Consider the following 20,946-nt stretch of genomic DNA (forward strand, 5'->3'; position numbering starts at 1 on the left):
TATGGTCTCAAAACCCTCTGGTCCCTATTGCATCTGCGCACTCTCCACCTCCACCTCAATTAGGGCATCAGCTGATGTCAGTAACGATAAGGCTCGTGATTGCAAACAGGAGGAAGCCTATTTGACAAGGTATGGGCAGCTACGCACTCGCATGGCGCCCTCCTTGCCTGACTTCCGTGTATAAGATGCCACTCGATTTTCAGTGTAAAGATTTTAGGAAAAAATAGCACTTTATACAAGGAAAAATATGGTACTATGATGGCAAATGAGTTTATATTATTATTCAATTTCTAGCTAGAATTATAAATAATTTCTAAATATTATACATATTTTTTTTAAATGAAAAGGAATTTATATCTGGGCCATATTGAAAATAGTTTTTCAATAAACTAAAGATTTTTTAAAAATTGATTTTGAGAGAGAGAGGAAGGGAGAGGGATAAAGAGATAGAAACATCAATGAGAGAGAAATATCATCGATCGGCTGCCTCCTTCATGCCCCCTACTGAGGATTGAACCCACAACCGAGGCATATGCCCTGACCTGGGATCAAACCAGTGACCTCTTGGTTCATGGGTCAATGCTCAACCACTGAACCATACCAGCTGGTCAAGATGTTTTTGATAAACAAATTTACCAACAGGCATTCATTCAACAATTTATAAATGCATTGGACATACACTTATTGAGAACGTAGTATGTGTTAATGATACTGTTACAGAAAGCATGGTTTTTATATTTCAGAACTTTATAATTCAAAAGTGATAGATTGTTACTAGTTTATTTTTCCATTGTACATACATAAAATCTTCACCCTTGCCCCATAATCTAAAAGACTATTAAGTTAATATAATGATATTTTAGAGTATGTTACAAAATTGTAACTATTCATGATGATACTGTCAAAGGCACTATAATAGGTAGAATCTTTAAGGGATGATTAAATTCTATTCAGTATGGTCTCAATGTTTATGCTTATTACTAGAGGCCCAGCGCATGATTGAAATTGTGTGAGGCGGCACCCTGCCTCCCATGCTGAGGAGGCGCCCTGCCTCCCTCCTCCTTGCACAGCCACCCTCACACACCTTGCTGTGCATGTAGCCTCCTGCTGATCAGTCATTACAGTGTGACGACCATTAGCATATTAGCTTTTTATTATACAGAATTACATAATTTTAAAAATATGTGTATGATTGTATAAATTTTAGGTAATTATCTGCATATTCAACATTAGAATAATCAAACTATGACCTCCTAGTTCATAGGTCAATGCTCAACCACTGAGCCATATGAGGTGGGCTACATTATGCTGTTTTATTTCCAGAAAAAGTAATTATCACTAACATTCCTTCACCTAGAAACAAAAAATGTATAGATGTCACCTTCTACCATCCTAATCTATTTCACTTAAACACCTGTTATGATTCACTTGAGGTAGAATACCAGTTAGTGAATCAGCATTCTCAAACGTTGGTGTAATCCCAGGTTCTTCTGTTGCCCATTTTTCATTTTTCTTTAATTCCTTCATTTGCAAGCCACTGACTGCTACTTTTATTTTATTTTTTTAATATATTTTATTGATTTTTTTTATAGAGAGGAAGGGAGAGGGACAGAGAGTCAGAAACATCGATGAGAGAGAAACATCGATCAGCTGCCTCCTGCACACCCCCCACTGGGGACGTGCCCACAACCAAGGTACATGCCCTTGACCGGAATTGAACCCAGGACCCTTCAGTCCGCAGGCTGACGCTCTATCCATTGAGCCAAACCAGTTTTGGCTGACTGCTACTTTTAAAAAATCCACTAAAGAAGCCAATGTTTTCTAATAATCCCACTGATAAAAATTTTAAAATATTATAAAATCCCAAATCTTAACTATCTTAATAACCACTTATTAATTCATAAAACAGTTATGAAGTACCAGCCGTATGCAAGGAAATACATATTCCTTGCTAAAAAGACCATAGAAATCCTATATAATAAAAGGCTAATATGCAAATCGACTGAACGGCGGAACGACTGGTCACTATGACATGCACTGACCACCAGAGGGCAGATGCTCAACTCAGGAGCTGTACCTTGGTAGTCAGTGCACTCCCACAGGGGAAGCACCACTCAGCTAGAAGCTAGGCTCTCCCGCCTCCAGGATATCCCACTGCTGGCTTAGGCCTGCTACCCAGGGGGACATCCCCATCAGTGGGACATTCCCTGAGGGCTCCTAGACTGCGAGAGAGCACAGGCCGGGCTGACGGACCCCACCCCAAGTGCACGAATTTCACGTACTGGGCCTCTAGTACAAGTATAACACGATGTGATACTGAGGAGTTGACATATGAAAAGTTTTTTTATGGGAACACAAGATAGACTTTACAGAAGAGGAGGTCACCAGGAAAATAAATGGTAAAAACCAATGCTACTTAGAGATCAGAATGTGAACATAAAAATTAGGCACATAGCATTGGGGTGTGTCCTAAGAACTTGAAAGGAAAAGTATCCTATCTAATAAAACAGAAACATGCAAATTGACCATACCTCTGCTACGCCCACCAGCCAATCAGAGCGAGCATGCAAATTAACCCAACTAAAATGGCGTCGGCCACAGAGCTGGAGGAAGCAGGAAGCTTGGGTTGCCCCTGGCAATGGAGGAAGGCAAGCTTCCCGCCCGCCCCGGCCTGCGCTCAAGGCTACAAAGTTTCAATTATAGAAGATTAATAAATCCCAACAAATATGGCAGCAGCCATGGAGCTGGAGCGAGAAGGAGGCTTGGGTTGCCCCCGGCAATGGAGGAAGCCAGGTTTCCCGCCTGCCCTGGCCAGCCCTGGCCTCCGCTCAAGGCTACAAAGTTTCAATTGTAGAAGATAAATAAATCCCAGATACCAGGGCCTCCACTTGGGTTGCCGGGGGGTGTGGCCAGCCTGAAAACCACCACAGGCCCCTCACCCAGGCCACCCATGCCCCAAGGGAACCCCCACTCTGATCCGGGACACCCTTCAGGGCAAACCAGCCGGTCCCCACCTGTGCACCAGGCCTCTATCCTATCTAATAAAAGAGTAATATGCAAATTGACTGTCACTCCCACACACAAGATGGCTGCCCCCCTGTGGACACAAGATGGCTGCCACAAGATGGCCTGCAGGGGAGGGCAGTTTGGGGGGGGGGAACCAGACCAGCAAGGGAGAGCAGTTAGGGACGATGAGGCTGGCAGGGGAGGGCAGTTAGGGGTGACCAGGCTGGCAGGGGAGGGCAGTTAGGGGTGACCAGGCTGGCAGTGGAGGGCAGTTAGGGGTGACCAGGCTGGCAGGGGAGGGCAGTTAGGGGCAATCAAGCTGGCAGGGGAGCAGTTAGGCATCAATCAGGCTGGCAGGGGAGTGGTTAGGGTGTGATCAGGCTGGCAGGCAGAAGCGGTTAGGGGCAATCATGAAGGCAGGCAGGCGAGCAGTTGGGAGCCAGCAGTTCTGGATTGTGAGAGGGATGTCCGACTGCCTGTTTAGGCCCGATCCTACAGGGATCGGGTCTAAATTGGCAGTCAGACATCTCTCGAGGGGTGCCAGATTGGAGAGGGTGCAGGCTTGGCTGAGGGACACACACACCCCCGTGCACAAAATTCGTGCACGGGGCCTCTAGTAAAATAATAAAAGCAAGTAGTGAGAGATGAGTCAAGAAAGAAATTTTGAAGAACCTTGAAATGTTACATTTCACTGCTTAAAGCAATGACTCCTATACATGGGAGCAGTAATTAGATTTCTGCTATGAATGATTTTTAAAGTAGCATGAGGCATATAAAATAAAGGAAGAAATCAGAGAAATACCTTAGGGGGAAAGTTTACTTTTAAAACACCTACACGTTGCCCTGCCAGGTATGGCTCATTTGGTTGGAGCATCATCTTGTACCCAGGTTGCCAGTTGGATTCCTGGTCTGAGTGCATGCAGGAGGCAGCCGACTGATGTTTCTCTCTCTCTCCCTTCCTCTCTGAAATCAATCAAATCAATCAATCAATCATTCAATAAAATAAAATATCCACATGTTGCCCTGGCAGGGTGGATCAGTTGTTTGGAGCATCGTCCTGTATACCAAAAGGTAGTGTGTTCTATGGGAGGGTGCATATGGGAGGCAACCAATCAATGTTTCTCTCTCACACTGAAGTTTCTCTCTTCCTTTCTCTCTTAAATAAATAAATAAATAAATAAATAAATAAATAAATAAATCTATCTATCTCATGTTGGAGTGATATCAGCATCATGGCTAAATAAGGTGTCCCATGTCATGCCCCCCACTCCACCATGATGAACAATTTGACCTCCATCCACAGACAAAAGTGCTTTTGTGGAAATTGTGGGATCCATCACTAGACACCAAGGAATCTAAAAGAAATCTCACCCACCCTTTGGATACTAAGTATGCAGAGCTCGGTCCTCGCTGCAAACCCTGAATGCCCATGTGTCTAGCAGCCCCTTGAAAAGACTGTTTTAGATAATACCTATAGAGGAGAGAACCTCTATGAAAATCCAGTTTCAAGCAGAGAAGTTCCAGCACACTAACTGGAGCAAAATAAGAAGTCTGGATGAATTTGAGAGGTAATAATAATTAGTTTTCTGCTATGATTTATTTTTTTAAATCTTCATTGTTCAAAGTATTACATATATCCCCCTTTTATCCCCATTGATCCCTTAAGCCTGCCCTCGCACCCCACCCAGGCCTTCACCACTCTCTTTTCTGTGTCCATGGGCTATTCATATATGCATACAAGGTCTTTGGTTGATCTCTTCCCACCCACCCAGCTATCCCCGCCTTCTTTGGGTCTGTTTTGTTCATTTGTTTATTTTGTTCATTTCATTCCACATATGAGTGAGATCATGTGATACTTGTCTTTCTCTAACTGGCTTAGTTCATTTAAGCAGAATATTCTCCAGGTCCCTCCATGCTGTCTCAAAGGGTAAGATATCCTTTTTTTAAAAAAAACAACATTATTTTATTGATTTTTTACAGAGAGGAAGGGAGAGGGAGAGAGAGTTAGAAACATGGATGAGAAAGAAACATTGATCAGCTGCCTCCTGCACACCCCCTACTAGGGATGTGCCCACAACCAAGGTTCATGCCCTTGACTGGAATCAAACCTGGGACTCTTCAGTCTGCAGGCCGATGCTCTATCCACCGAGCCAAACCGGCTAGGGTGAGATACCCTTTTTTTTTTTTTTTTTACTGCTGCATAGTATTCCATGATATAAATGTACATTTATACACTCATCCACTGATGGGCACTTTGGTTGTTTTCAGATCTCAGCTATTATAAATAACACTGCTATGAACATAACAGTGCATTCATTCTTTCTGATTGGTGTTTCGGTTTCTTAGGATATATTCCTAGAAGTGGGATCACTGGGTCAAATGGGAGTTCCATTTTTAATTTTTTGAGGAAACTCCATACTGTTTTCCACAGTGGCTACACCAATCTGCATTCCCACCAGCAGTCTACGAGGGTTCCCTTTTCTCCACATCCTCGCCAGCACTTATCATTTGTTGATTTGTTGATGGTAGCCATTCTGACAGGTGTGAGGTGATACTTCATTGTGGTTTTAATTTGCATCTCTCTAATGATCAGTGGCTTTGAGCATATTTTCATATGTCTCTTGGCTTTTTGTAAGTCCATTTTGGAGAAGTGTCTATTTAGGGCCAAATTTTTAATTGGATAGTCTGTCTTCCTGGTGTTGAGTTGTATGAGTTCCTTATATATTTTGGATATTAACTCTTTATCAGATGTATCATTGTCAAATATGTTCACCCACACAGTAGGCTCCCTTTTCATTTTGTTGATGGTTTCTTTTGCTGTGCAGAAGCTTTTTATTTTGATGTAGTCCCATTTGTTTATTTTCTCCTTAGTTTCCTTTGCCCTAGGAGATGTATCGATAAACATATTGCTATGATAGATGTCTGAGATTTGCTGCCTATGGCTTTTTCTAGGACTTTTATGATTTCACAACTTACATTTAAGTCCTTTCTCCATTTGAGTTTATTCTTGTGTATGGTGTAAGTTGTAGGTCTAGTTTCATTTTTTTGCATGTATCTGTCCAATTTTCCCAACACCATTTATTGAAGAGACTGTCTTGACTCCATTGTATGCTCTCGCCTCCTTTGTCAACTATTAATTGAGTGCAATGACTTGGGTTGATTTCTGGGGTCTCTGTTCTGTCCCATTGATCTATACGCCTGGTCTTATTCCAGTACCAGGCTGTTTTGTTTAGTGACTTTGTAGATTAATGATTTTTAAAGTAGCATGAGGCACATATAACATGAAGGATGAAATCAGAGGAATATGTTAGGGGAAAGGGTGTGACTGTTACTTCAATTGTAAACACAGCAATGAAAACCTTTAAGGAACATGAAATAAACCAAGGAAATATGACACCAGCAAGAGAGTAAAATAGACTTTTGGTAACCTCCCAAAGACATGGAGATAAGCAATTTACCCAATAGAGAAATAAAAATAGCAGTTTTAAGGAAACTTAATGAGCTATAAGAAAACACAGAAAGACAATTCAAGAAAATTAGGAAAACAACACACAAACAAAATGAGAAGTTCAACAATGAGAAAGAAATAAAAAATAACCAAACAACTTCTGGGGTTGAAGAACACAATGAATAAAATGAATAAAGCAAAGATGGCAATGACAGCAGAATTGATACCATTGTAATTAGCTAGTTATTAATAACTAGAGGCCCGGTGCATGAAAATTCATGAACTGGAGGGGGACATCACTCAGCCCAGCCTGCCCCCTCTCACAGTCTGGGAGCCCTCAGGGGCAGGAGGTGACCCAGCAATCAGGAGAAGGCGATGCCCCCATCACACCTCTACTGCTGCCACTGCTGGCAGCGCAAGCCTCGGCCGGCCCTGGGTGGCTGGGCAGCTGCCATGTGAGACTTGCCTATACCTTGGGCCAGCCCTGAGTGGCTGGGGGGCTGAGGGGACTGGGGGACTCCGGAGGCAGGTACGTGGAGCAGCCAGACCCACCTGGGGACGGGCAATGCCTTGCCGTGCGCCTGGGGCCCTGGTGGGGCTGAGGGGACTGGGCGCCACCATCTTGTGGCTGAGGGCGCCGCCATCTTTGAGGGCATGGCAGTCAATTAGCACAATCCCTCCTTATTGGCTGTGGGTGCCGCCATCTTTGTGAAGGCGTGATGGTCAAGTAGCATATTCCCTCTTTATTAGATAGGATAGGAAAGTAGCAAAGGGAAGGCCAGATATTATAGGCATATCATTTGGGTGGCTTTACCAGGAAGCTGTAATTTCACACTCTCCAGGGAACACCATCCTATTCCCTGCAAAACATTGGAGGAAGGGATCCAACAACAGAAGATAACACACTTGCCCAGTAAAGTTGGGGTAACTAGAGAAGGTGCTGGTCAATCATACCTGGGAACAGAGATGTTTGGCTAGAATGGGCATGGCCAATGCAAGCACATGAAGATTTAGGAATATATAATCTTCCAAACAAAGGAACTCTCTAATTGTTGAACTTGACTCCTGTCCTCTTGGCTGTGGGGCTCTTTTGTTCCTGCTTCCTTATATTTGCCCGTGTGACTCATGGCCATGTGGACCCAACATGCAATGGACTTATGGACTGCAGAGGGAAACACAAGCTAAGCCAGCCTGATACTGGACTGAACCCAATTCCAGCATGAACTGAAAATTCTGGACAGTGACTCTAATTTTAGCTCTACTGAAGCCCTAGATATACTTCTTCTATAACTGGACTAAGGAAAATGGGACTTTAAAAACCCAGTGGTGTAGTTCCCCAGAAGTAAAATTTTCTACTGTATCTCATCTCCCATAGGGGCTTCTGGAAATTCTTATTCCAGCAGTACCCCAAGAACCCCACTCCCACAAGCAACCGGGGTAGATAAGCCCCATTTCCTATCTTATAACATAATGAATCAAGCAGAACAAAGAATCTGTGAATTAAAAGACAGGAATTTCAAAATTATACAATCAGAGAGAATAAAAAAAGAATTTTAAAAAGTGAGGAAAGCCTGTTTGAATTGTGAGATATGATGATGAAAAGGGGCCACATACTAAACCTGAGAAGCTCAGAAGAGGCCTGTGTGGTGCAAACTCAGAGACCTAAAGTAACCACATAGGACGGTTTGAAATGAAAACTTTTAAACTAAAAGCAGTTTATAGTAAGAAGTCATGTCCTAGGGTAGAATCTTCTGTGACAAAAGGGAAGATTCAATCTTTACCTTATTTGAGCTTATTTGTCTCTTTGCATCTATGATAACATACCTTCGGAATGTCAAAGTAAATTCCTTTTTTCCTGACCCCTCAAAGCATAGGCACCTGGGAGACCACAAATCCCCTCACTGTAACTAATATGATGCTAATTGTTGAGTGTTAACTATACTGGACCACCTAAGTAAAAGAAGTATGTGTCTATCATTTCACTTTTTATCCACTCCCAGAGGTTTCCCTGCTTTGCTTTCTCCTGCCTCCCTCATCAATCACCAGTGGATTTCATGTAACCCACTTATGAGGTCTCCTCTTTTTATTGTAATGTATAAAAATAGAGTGCAAAACTGTCGTTTTTCCAGAGCATTTTCTCAAACTTTGAGATTTTGCTTCCCAGCAATTATCAGTTTGGCTCAAATTAACTCACAAAAATTCTCTACAGGTTTGAATGTTTCTTAAGTTGAGAGATATCAGGCCAGCGGCGGGGGGGGGGCGGGGAGGGCATGAGGGGTTACTAGGTTGGCGGGGAAGTTGGGGGCAACCAGGCTGGCAGGGGGGGGCAGTTAGGGGTGACCAGGCTGGTGTGGGGCAGTTAGGAGCGACCAGGCTATCAGGGAGGGGGCAGTTGGGGGCGATCAGGTTGGCACATAGAGGCAGTGAGGGGCGATCAGGCTGGCAGGGGTGGGGGCAGCAGTTAGGGGCGACCAGGCAGGCAGGCAGGTGAGCGATTAGGAGCCAACGGTTCAGGATTGTGAGAGGGATGTCCAACTGCCAGTTGAGGCCCGATCCCCGGGACATCCGCTGAGGTCCCAGATGGGCTGAGGGGACCCCCTCATGCTCAAATTTCATGCACCGGGCCTCTAGTCTTAAATAAAAAGCTAGTTTTTGCCCTAGCCAGTTTAGATCAGTGGATAGAGCATTGGCCTGTGGACTGAAGGGTCCTGGGTTCAATTCCTATCAAGGGCACATACCTTGGTTGCAGGCTCCTCCCTGACCTGAGCCCTGGTCAGGGTTGGTGCAGGAGGCAACCAATCAATGTGTTTCTCTCACATTGATGTTTCTCTGTCTTTCCCTCTCTCTTCTATACTCTCCAAAAATCAATGGAAAAATATTCTCGGGTGAGGATTAACAACAACAAAAAATAATTAAAAATCTAGTTTTACCAACAGAAAAGTATATTTACTTTTCTTAAAATTGATTTTTAGAGACAGAAAGAGAGAGAGAGAGAGAGAGAGAAAGAGAGAGAAAGAGCAAGACATAGATGTGAGAGAAAAACAGTGAACATTGATTGGTTACCTGCTGCACTTGCCATGATCTGGGATCAAATCTGCAACCAGGGTATGTGCCCTGACTGGGAATCAAACCCACCACCTTTTGGTGTACCAGGTGACATTCCAACCAACCGAACACCTGCCAGGGCTAGAATTACTTTTTTATGGAGCAAATGCATGCATAAGCATATCAGTATCATATCCCTACAAAAAGACTTAAATTTTCTAACAGATTATTATTTTCAGAGTTGAGCCTGAGCCCATAAGAGTATCAAAAACAAAGCCAACAATACTATAAAAAATATATAGCTATATAGCCCTGGTTGGTGTGACTCAGTTGGAGCATTGTCCTATGCACCAAAGGGTTGTGTTTTGATTCCTGATTAGGGCACATCCTCAGGTTGCAGGTTTGATCCCTGGTCGGGGTGCATGTGAGAGGCAACTGATTGATGATTCTGTCTCTCTCTCTCTCTCTCTCTCTCTCTCTTTCTCTCTCCCCCCTATCTTTTTCTCTCTCCCAAATCCATTTTAAAAAGACCAAAACACAATATTCTCAGGTGATGATTAAAATATCCTATATAATAAAAGGGTAATATGCAAATTTACCCTAATGGCAGAATGACCGGAACAACCGGTCGCAATGACGTGCTTTTATATATATATAAAGGCCATGCTCACAAAATTCGTCCATGGGTACGGTCCCTAGGCCTGGCCTGCAATCAGGGCCATCTTCCACAGCTGCCCACAGCTGGCCCCGCCCCCTGCCGCCACCCACCCCCAGTTCCCTGTTCGCCTTCAGGTAATTGGTGCCTGATGGCTGGGGGAAGGGACCGAGAGGTTGGCTGTTCCCGCCTGCTTACCGGCCCCGCCCCTACCGGTCATCAGGAAATCGGCTGCCAGAGGGATGTCTGACTGCCAGCTTAGTCCCAGTTCCCCAGGGAGCGGGCCTAAGCCATTAGTCAGACATCCCCTGAGGGGTCCTGGACTGCAAGAGGGCACAGGCCGGGTTGAGGGACCCCTTGAGTGCACAAATTTTCATGCACTGGGCCTCTAATATATCTATATATATAAAAGTCTAAGTGACAAGTCGACCACTTGACCGCTTGACTGGTTGCTATGATGCGCACTGACCACCAGGGGGCAGATGCTCAATGCAGGAGCTGCCTCTGGTGGTCAATGCGCTCCCACAGCAGAAGCGCCACTCAACTGATCGCGATGAGTAGGGCCAGGATGTGTGGGAGCGGCTCCTCCCCGGATCCCCGCAGGCCACACTGAGGGACCCCACTGGTGCACGAGTCTGTGCACCGGGTCTCTAGTATTTATATAAATGTACTTGATGCATATATGTATATTACTTATCCTCAACATGTCATATTATATCCTAATATATAACAAGCCAGGGGCCGTCATGACCGAAACCGTTCGGACGACTGAACACAGGCTGCGTGGGGCAACCAGATCAGCAGGGGGGTTAGTGAGGGACGACCAAATGACTGAACAGCAGGCTGAATGGGGTGACCAGGCTGGTAGGGGGGTAGTTGGGGTGACTAGGCCGGCGGGGGGGGGGGGGGCAGTTGGGGGCGGCCAGGCTGGCAGGGGGGCAGTGAGGGGTTACCAGGCCAGAAGGGGGGGCGGTTAGGGGTGACGAGGCCAGTGTGGGGGGGCAGATGGCGACAAGGCCAGCGGGGGGGGGGCAGTTAGGGGCGATCAGGCCAGAAGGCAGAGGCAGTTAGGGGTGATCAGGCTGGCAGGGGGGGCAGTTAGGGGCAATTAGGCAGGCAGGCAGGTGAGCAGTTAGGAGCCAGTTGTCCAGGATTATGAGAGGTATGTCCGACTGCCGGTTTAGGCCCGATCCTGGAGATCGGGCCTAAACCGGCAGTCGGACATCCCTGAGGGGTCCCGGATTGGAGAGGGTGCAGGCTGGGATGCGGGGACCCCCCGCGCACAAATTTCGTGCACCAGGCCTCTAGTATAATAAATAATGACCTGTTGTATGTTTTACATACATAGTAATCTATATATATAAAAGGCTAAGCAACCATCTGACCCACTGATTGTCTGGTAGGTATGATGCTCACTGACCATCAGGGGGAAAATGTTTAATGCAGGAGCTGCCAAGCGACAGCAACTTTGCAGAGTGCCCTCTTGCACTCTGGGACCCCTTGGGGGATGTTGGGAAAGCCAGTTTCTGCCCGATCCCTGCAGGCCAGGCCAAGGGACCCCACCTGCCAGAGGGACCCCGCTCACTCTGCAGACACCCTTTGAGCTGTGGCACTGCCCCAGGTGCGACTGCCCGGGGAAGGACTATGGGAATTTGGCTCCAGGGCATGTCTGACCCGTCTTGCCCAGTCCCGCCAGCCACCTTCTAATTAATTTCCTTTCAATGTGCACGAATCCGGGCACTGGGCCACTAGTATATAATAAATGTCCTTTGAATGTGTGTGTATGTTTATACAAGCCAAGTTTTCCTGTAGAATCTAGTTCTAGAAGTGAAGCTGTTGGGATAAAGGGATGACATATTTGAAATTTTGAAACATGCTGCTAAATTTCCCTTCAAGAAAGATGTACCAATTTCATCTACCAACAGTGTGTGAGAATGCCTTTTTTCTCCCATTTGCCTAACATGGTTATTTTTTAAATAAGATATTTATTAATATGACTTCGAAAAATGATAGCTCAATGTTTGTTAATTTGAATTTTTCTGATTACCAGGCAAGATTGAATATCCCTAGTAGAAATACATAATTTGTTGATCATGAATATTAGCTCAAATTAGGATTTGTTTTATAGGGAAATAATTGCCTACTGTTAAATATTGCTATAGGCTTACCAATCAGCATCTTCATTCTCCATAGTAGGAAATTGCTGGTTACCAGTTTGTCCACTCTTTCTTTGTTGAATTAATCCATCGCTGTCATCAGCATCAGCATTATAGAAGTTTTCTGTAACTTCCATTTCACAACTTCTGTGCATGTTTTTTTCTTCTTCAACCTTTAATGAAAGTTGGATATTAAGGACAATTGTTATCACTTTATTCATTAAAAAAATTTTTCTGTTTTCATTAATTTTGTCATTTGTCTTAGTTTAAGTGCCATAACTATCAATAAACATATTTTTGTGCTTATTTTAATTTTATCATTACAGGTCTTGGAAATTTTTATAAATTCTACTTTATTTCTGTTTCAGTAAAGAAGCAAAATTTTCCAAGATTTCAAAAAGGGCTTTCTTAACTTTGTGCTCTTATTCACATCTACTTTTTACTAACTAACAGCCCCCCATTCCCCTTGCATTTGTCTAGGAGAGACAGAGAAATAAAAAGACAAAGACACAAAATTTGTCCTCTCCTGTCTTTCCCACCTGCGTTTTGCATTACACAGCCAGATTTAGAAGATGTGACACTGTGCTTCAGTAACAAACAGGAAGCTTTTGTCTTTCTGTATGAAGCTAATCTTTTCCCCATTGCCTTTTACAATTCTTTTTGCTTTTAGATCCTGGGGTTATCAAAAAAAGTGATGGTATTCATAAAATATATGAACCAAAGTTTACCACATCACAGGAGCAAATGTGATGAGTTGTTAGATAATGTAGAACTCTGGAAAATGAGTAATGCTCCCCAAATTTCACATCGAATAATCATAAAATGTTATAGCTAGAGGGCATGGGTATAGAAGTAATTATCTACGTTAGCCTCATATTTGCTGATAATGTGAACAAAACAAAGAAAGGTTAAATAATCTGCCCAAAGCTCCTAAAGATGCATTACCTAACATTTTATGGTACCAAAAGAGATGATACAATTTTTTTCATTTTTTGTTATGTGTCTATGAGTATTTTTATGATTATCTAACCACTATGCTGCATACCTGAAACTAATACAAAATAATAATGAATGTAAACTATAATTGAAGTATAAAATAGAAAAAAAGAATAAAAAAATTTAAAAAAGAATAAAAAAATAACTGGAGAAGAGGCAAACTTTAAATTAGGAGCCAAAATCATTAAAATCAATCAAGCAAATTCCTAAATTTTAATTCAAATTATATACTATGATAATTTATGCATTGATATAGTTATCTGGTGCATCCAACTCTGGTATGTTCTAATATTCACTAATGAGAGTGGATAAAAAATTTAATAATATTTTACTGATTTTCTACACTGAAATGAAATAAATTTAAAATTTATTGTTAGTATCCTAATAGCAAAAGGTTTGATCCGTAAAGGTGTGATTCCCTTAATAGGCAGATGAGTTTATTTTATGACCCCATTCTCTACCTGAATGTAGTCCCTGAAGTCAATTACATAGAGATCACAAGGCAGAATATAGCTTTAACCTTGGCATTAGTGATTAGCAACATGACACTGCAAATTCCGAATCAATGACCATGATTACTCTTTTCACATAAATCCAACTCAGTGGCCATCAGTTATATTGTTCATAATTTCAACTGTTTAATCATATGATTCAATAGTTGATGTTACCTTCTTTATCATGTAGGGAAGTAATAAAAATGAAAGAAACAAACAATATTTAGGATTTTTTTGGTCTCAACTATAAGAATAAAGTTTAGCTATTGGTTACTATAGATTCTAACACTAAGTCTCATAACTAGTTCAAAAGTTATAAAAACTAAATATTCAATTATGGTCTATTGACTCTAAAAGCCTAGCTTGAAAGGTAATTTCAATTGGACTACGTTACATTTTTAAAACACAGAAAACAATATTATACTAGAAGTTTAAATTTTTACATACCTGTGGGTGGTTATTTTCACTTCCATTAAGCCTTTCTTGTTCTTCCTGTGATGTCACTTCTAAGTCTAGCTCTGCTAACAAATCTCCATATTAGTTAAAATGAACTACTTAAACCAGTTAAATAAAAGCTATAATCACCATTTAAAAAATGAAAAATACATTTTATCAATTGAGGGTTAACCAGTTTGGCTCAGTGGATAGAGCGTTGGCCTGCGGACTGAAGGGTCCCAGGTTCAATTCCGGTCAAGGGCATGTATCTTGGTTGTGGGAACATCCCCAGTAGGGGATGTGCAGGAGGCAGCTGATCGATGTTTCTCTCTGATCGATGTTTCTAACTCTCCCTCTCCTTTCCTCTCTGAAATCAATAAAAATATATTTAAAAAAAAAAGAAATATAGTACAAATATATAGTCACACTATATTCTCTACCTCATAATGGTACCTTTTTAACATCTCCCTAAGTTTCAATTGCCACGTTATTCACAATTTTCAAAATCTGTCACTTTTTATGCCTTTATCAGTGTACACCTTTGTTATATCTGAAATGTTTTCCTCTACTATTCTGAAAAATTTATTTTCATCTTTTAGGACTCAGCACTGGGGCTTAAAGAACATAGATAAGAGGTGTCAGGAATGGCTTTTCTAGACACAATGCCTGAGCTGAGACTTAAACATTGAGGTTAGCCAGAATCAAAGGGGAAGAGAGCAGGAAAGGGAGACAGACAGCGTGCAAAGCTATATCAAGACAGGGAGAAAAGCATACAATAGGATCAATTTTGTCTAAAATACAGAGATTGGCGAGAAGGGCATCACCAGCAGTTTAGTAAATGAGCTAAAGATGGAGAGTTAGGCAGAAGTCAAATTATAAGAGCCTTGGACATTAATTTTAAGAGACCTTGACATTAAATATCTATATTTTTTAAATCCTCACCCAGTCCTAGAGGGTTTGGCTCAATGGATTGAGCGTCAGCCTGTGGACCAAAGGGTCCCAGGTTCGATTCCAATCAAGGGCATGTACCTTGGTTGCAGGCTCCTCCCTGGCCTGGGCCCTGATCAGGGCTCATGCAGGAGGCAACCAATCAATGTGTTTCTCTCACACTGATATTTCTGTCTTTCCCTCTCTCTTCCACTCTCTCTAAAAATCTGCTTTTTCATCATTCAATGATGCTTTCTCATCATGGACGTTTCTATCCCTCTGTCCCTCTCTTTTCCTCTCTGAAATCAATTAAAAAATCCTCACTCAAAGATATGTTCATCGATATTAGAAAAAGAGGAATGGATATATATATATATATATATATATATATATATATATACATATATATATATATATATATATATATATATATAGAGAGAGAGAGAGAGAGAGAGAGAGAGGGGGGGAGAAAGAGAGAGAGAGAGAGAGAGAGAGAGAGAGAGAGAGGGGGGGGGGGCACACATCGATGTGACAAGTATCAATCAGTTGCCTCCCTTACATGTTCTTACCAGGGATCGAACCTGCAACCTAGTTATGTGCCCTGACCAGGAACAGAGCCCACAACTTTTTGGTGCATAGACTACGCTCCAACCAAATGAGCTCCTGGCCAGGGCAACATTAATGTGTTTTAAAAAGTGGCCTATGGTCATATTTGCATTTGAGATACATCACTATAAATGCTGTCAAAGTGATAATTTGGGGAGTATATAAATAATGGAGGATGATGAATTAGAAGGCAATAATGCAAACTAGAGGATACAGGCCTGAACTGAGGAAATGTTTTCAGAAATACTTAAGATATAAAAACTTCAGGGGACAGTATATAATAAATCTTTATTCAATGAATAAATATACAAATCCTGGGTCAACTTGATTCTGCTCATCCTATATAATAAAAGCCTAGGTGGCAACCAGGCCTGCAGGGGAGGGCAATTGGGGGTGACCAGGCTGGCAGGAGAGGGCAGGTGGGGGTGGCTAGGTTGGCAGGGGAGGGCAGTTGGGGGCCATCAGGCTGGTAGGGGAGGGCAATTAGGGGCGATCAGGCTGGTAGGGTAGGGCAGGTGGGGGCAACCAGGCCTGCAGGGGAGAGCAGTTGGGGGCGACTAGGCCTGCAGGGGAGAGCAGTTGGGGGCAACCAGGCCAGCAGGGGAGAGCAGTTGGGGGCAACTAGGCCAGCAGGGGAGGGCAGTTGGGGGCCATCAGTCTGGCAGGGGAGTGGTTAGGGGGCAATCAGGCTGGCAGGCAGGCAAATGGTTATGAGCCAGCAGTCCCGGATTGTGAGAGGGATGTCCGACTGCCGGTTTAGGCCCAATCCCGCAGTCAGACAACCCCCCAGGGGTCCCAGATTGGAGAGGGTGCAGGCCGGGCTGAGGGACACCCTCCTCTCCCGTACATGAATTTTGTGCACTGGGCCTCTAGTTACTTTATAAAAGGTATCAACCATGAAGAAAAAAAAATACTGAAACTACATTAACTGTGTTCAGTTGCTTGAGTTTATTTTGCAGTTTTTCTGTTTCACATATTTCTGTAGCGAGGGAGCTTATGTAGGTATTTTCTTGTATCTACCAAGTTCATGAAGAAATGAAACCCTTGTATAGACAGGTAAGTAACTGAATTTTAGCTTGAAGTTACTACTCTAGGAGATAATTCAAAATCTTTTGTAAATACATTGTTAGCTCTAGAGGTAAGGAAAGAAGATGAAATTATACATGTTTGTTCTATTACTATACACCTGATTATATGACTTTTAAAGGTTACTAAGTTAATAGTACATAAAGTGGAACATAGATGTAGTTAGTCAATATAATGAGTAAACTAGTAGAATTAAAATTGGCTTTCCATGCATTAATTTTAAATGATAAAGTGCTCCTTAAAACCAAAATTCTTTGTGAACTATGTAGTTGTTAAAAAAATAAAACAAAGTGACAGTCGATATGGACACAGCTGAGAAGCAGGTACTATGTAGCAAATTCTCAATGATTCCCATTACCGCTAGAAAGCCTATTCTATGTATCAAGCCATAGAAAATATAAGAAAAAACTTTGATATTCGGTTTTGGATGGTGCTTTTTCAGTTACATTTAATATAGTTATAACTAATACTTGTAAATTGAGAGTTATAAAAATATAGCTAAGAAACCATGTTTTGTTTGAGTAGGCATCTTTAAATCTCTTAGTTTTCCCATCTAGTCTCAAAATTCTAAATTTAATTCTGCTACCTACCCACAAGTGTATGCTAAATACTAATGGAAAGGAGCTTACTCTTTCTCCTAATTCTCTTTATTATTTAAGTACATGTTACTTTGGTTATAGTACAGGAAGAATGCAAATGTCTTGTTAAAAGATATTCTGTTTGATTGTAGGTTCCATAAAGGGAGAAAACATAAAGTAGATTTTGCCACAAAATGATTTTTGAAAAGTTAAAACTATGGTGAGGCCACAGAGGTGGTCTAGAGATGAACTCTGTTATTTTTTTTAAATCTTCACCCAAGGTTATTTTTCCACTGATTTTTAGAGAGAGTAGAAGAGAGGGAAAGACATAGAGAAACATGGATGTAGAGAAACACATCAATTGGTTGTCTTCTGCAGGAGACCCTGACTAGGGCCTGGCCAGGGAGGAGCCTGGAACCACCGTATGTGACCTTGACCAGACTAGAACCTGGGACCTTTCAGTCTGCAGGCCGACGCTCTATCCACTGAGCCAAACCAGCTATGAGTCTGTTTCTTTATTACCATTTTTGCCCTCTTTCTTTGCTGGTAGCTGTGATTCACACAGGTCATGGAGACTATAATTCCCTAATAGAAAGAGAGCTCTGATATTAAATTTCTTTTTCTATTAAGGTCATCTGTCTAAAGTCTGTGGATGCTGACTGACTTTTGGTCATTGATTGTAATACTAATGGACATTTATCATCAACTTTAAAATCCTCAGATCTATGACAAGTCTCATGATTGAGAGTCACATTCTGAAGAACCTGAAAATAAAGTTTTCATTTATTAGAATGTAAATAATTATACAAATTTGCCAGACTTGTAAAAATTCTTTCTTCAGAAAAGTAGTTCCATGTCCACCTCTTCCCCCAAACACACTATTCCTTCATTGGACATTTTACTTTTTTATGTGTCCTATCCTTGCCGTTCACATAGAGAAGTTTAACTAAATGTTGTCTCTCATTTTTGTACTTTTTTTATTTTCTCATACTACTTATTTTTATTCACTCAGCAATTTCTATTGTATATTCTATTTTCCATAAAAGCTTTGTTTTTTGTCAATAGTTAAGATTCTTCAGGGCATACAATTTTTGTTATTATAAAAAATTATGTCTAACAACTTATTTTAAGTTTAAATATGCATGACAAAACATGGGTTTAAAAAACCTTTTAATGACTGATTTACTTCAAAAAATAAATTACAGCCCTACCCAGTTTGGCTCACTGGATAGAGCATCGGCCTGCGAACCAAAGGTCCTGGATTCTATTCCAGTCAAGGGCACATACCTTGGTTGCAGATTCTTCCCTGGCCTGGGCCCTGGTCAGGGCTCCTGCAGGAGGCAACCAATTGAGGTGTTTCTCTCACATCCATGTTTATCTATGTCTTTCCCTCTCTCGTCTACTCTCTCTAAAAATCAATGGAAAAATATCCTCATGTGAGGATTAAAAAATATATAAAAACAAACAAAAGAAATAAATTACATAATTACAACACAATGGTCTTTTCTATGTGCATGAGTATCTTCAGAATTCATTCTTAAGCCTTAGATAAATTCATATGAGAAATGAGAGCCTTGAGTGACCTCATTGTTTTCATACAAAAATACAATCAGTCTAAGTCCACACTACATCCAATGAGTAAACAGTGCATTGACACAAGAAATGAATATAACAAAAATATTTTCCTTTTATGTCAGATTTAAACTTTTAAAAACAAGTGAAAGCAAAAGGCAACAAATGTATAAATAAAGCTTTAAAATTGTTTCATCACAAGGGTCCCTTTATCATTTGACATCCATGAACCTCATATATAATTTAAAACAATGGTATTCAAGTATCACCTGAGAATCTCTTGAGTCCTAAGATACCGTGGTTCAGGGGGTCCAAGGGTTCAAGACTATTTTCACAGTAATACTAAATATTTGCCATTTTCACTCTCATTCTCTTGTACAGTAGAGCTTTCCACAGACATAATATGTGACAACATCATAGCTCTAATGGTTAATGGGTCATAGCTCTAATGGTTAATAGAATTTGATTGTATTTTAAATTTTTCATTTTGAATTTCTAGTATTGTACACATCAATAGGTACTTCCCACTTAAATTCTTTGGAATTCTCAGTAATTTTTAATAGTATAAAAGAATCCCATGGACACAAAGTTTCAGAATTACTGTTTAAAAAGATTGTGTCTACCAAATATCCACTATGATGAACTACTTCCCCCATTTTTAATACTCAGACACCATAAACACACACACACACACACACACACACACACACACACACACACACACACACACACAGTCTGCTAATCAGAACATCTGGTTGGTTAAAGATCATCAGTGTAACAACTCTAAGATGAAATAAAATTAAAACACTATTAACATGTTAGCAAATGAAGCTTTACTCTAGGTAAAGGTCAGAATTCAAACAAGTACTTTATAACAATGGGGAAATCTTACATTCTAAAAATTAACCTCTGGAAACCCCGAAGAAGTGTAGGGATTCCAAACTTAGAACTTTAGGTTACCAAAACAAATGTAAAAACATCTTCCTTAAAGCTTACATTTAAAAAAATCTTTTCTTTTAAATTTCTCTTTTTTAAACATGGATACCAACAATGACATCTACATTACTTATGTCAAAACCTACAATTAAACTTGCAAAGCAAAAAAAAGAATTAGGGCCCAGCCGGTGTAGCTCAGTGGTTGAGTGTTGACCTATGAACCAGGAGGTCATGATTCGGTTCCAGTTCAGGGCACATGCCCGGATTTCGGGCTCGCAGCCTCAATACCCAGTAGGGAGGTGTGCAGGAGGCAGTTGATCAATGATTCTCTCTCATCATTGCTGTTTCTCTCTCTCTCCCTTTCCCTTCCTCTCTGAAATCAATAAAAACATATATTTTTTAAAAAAGGGATTAGGAATAAAAGACTATGAGCATGTCAAGTATTTTCCTGATTCCTTTCTAGAGTTACATATGAATTACAGAATTCACCTGATTTGAATGCTTGTACATCCTTCATTCCTTCTGCTTTGTTGGGAACAGGATCTGTCACTGCAAGAGTAGGCTGAATGGGTTTGAAATAAGATGATTACTAAATAATGTACTTTTCATACGATCTGTAGTTAATACTTAAATGTAAAAATATAAAAGTTATTACCTTCAAGTGAGAATATTTTCCAGGAGAATCTAAGAGCAAGAGACATATACTCAATTACATGAAAATATGGAAACCAATTATACATTCATGCAGAGTTAGTATGGAGTTGAATCCCATGCTTAGCTTTGGACATGATTACATTGGGTGTTAGTGGGTTTTTTTGTGTGTTGTCTTTTTTTTCCCCCAGTGGGCAGGCGGATTAGGACAACAACTAAGCAGAAATATGAATCTACCATAAATACTGAAGGAAAAACAGGAACATAGGTTTAACAAAACATGCAGTTGAGATTTCAAAAGTAAGACTATGTTTCAAAAGACTATAACTAATGTAGAAGTGTGGATATACCAATG

General features: G+C 41.2%; 1 protein-coding gene across 9 annotated transcripts in view; it reads right to left on the reverse strand.

Annotated features, from left to right (window-relative positions):
- LOC308252626 (ankyrin repeat domain-containing protein 26-like) overlaps nucleotides 1-20,946 on the reverse strand; it is a 141,693-nt gene that overhangs the window by 68,708 nt on the left and 52,039 nt on the right. For 6 of the 9 annotated variants that reach the window (XM_080677400.1, XM_080677399.1, XM_080677403.1 and 3 more), the window contains 4 exons: nucleotides 20,596-20,624; nucleotides 20,430-20,502; nucleotides 14,248-14,321; nucleotides 12,323-12,483 (listed from right to left, as the gene is read on the reverse strand). In XM_080677400.1, the coding sequence (XP_080533526.1) occupies nucleotides 12,323-12,483; nucleotides 14,248-14,321; nucleotides 20,430-20,502; nucleotides 20,596-20,624 (337 nt within the window). The remainder of the gene's footprint in view (nucleotides 1-12,322; nucleotides 12,484-14,247; nucleotides 14,322-20,429; nucleotides 20,503-20,595; nucleotides 20,625-20,946) is intronic. The other 3 variants (XM_080677401.1, XM_080677398.1, XM_080677405.1) reach the window with 1 other exon arrangement.

The sequence above is a fragment of the Plecotus auritus genome (genome assembly GCF_963455305.1).
Source record: "Plecotus auritus genome assembly, chromosome: 1".
Classification (NCBI taxonomy): Eukaryota; Metazoa; Chordata; class Mammalia; order Chiroptera; family Vespertilionidae; genus Plecotus; species Plecotus auritus.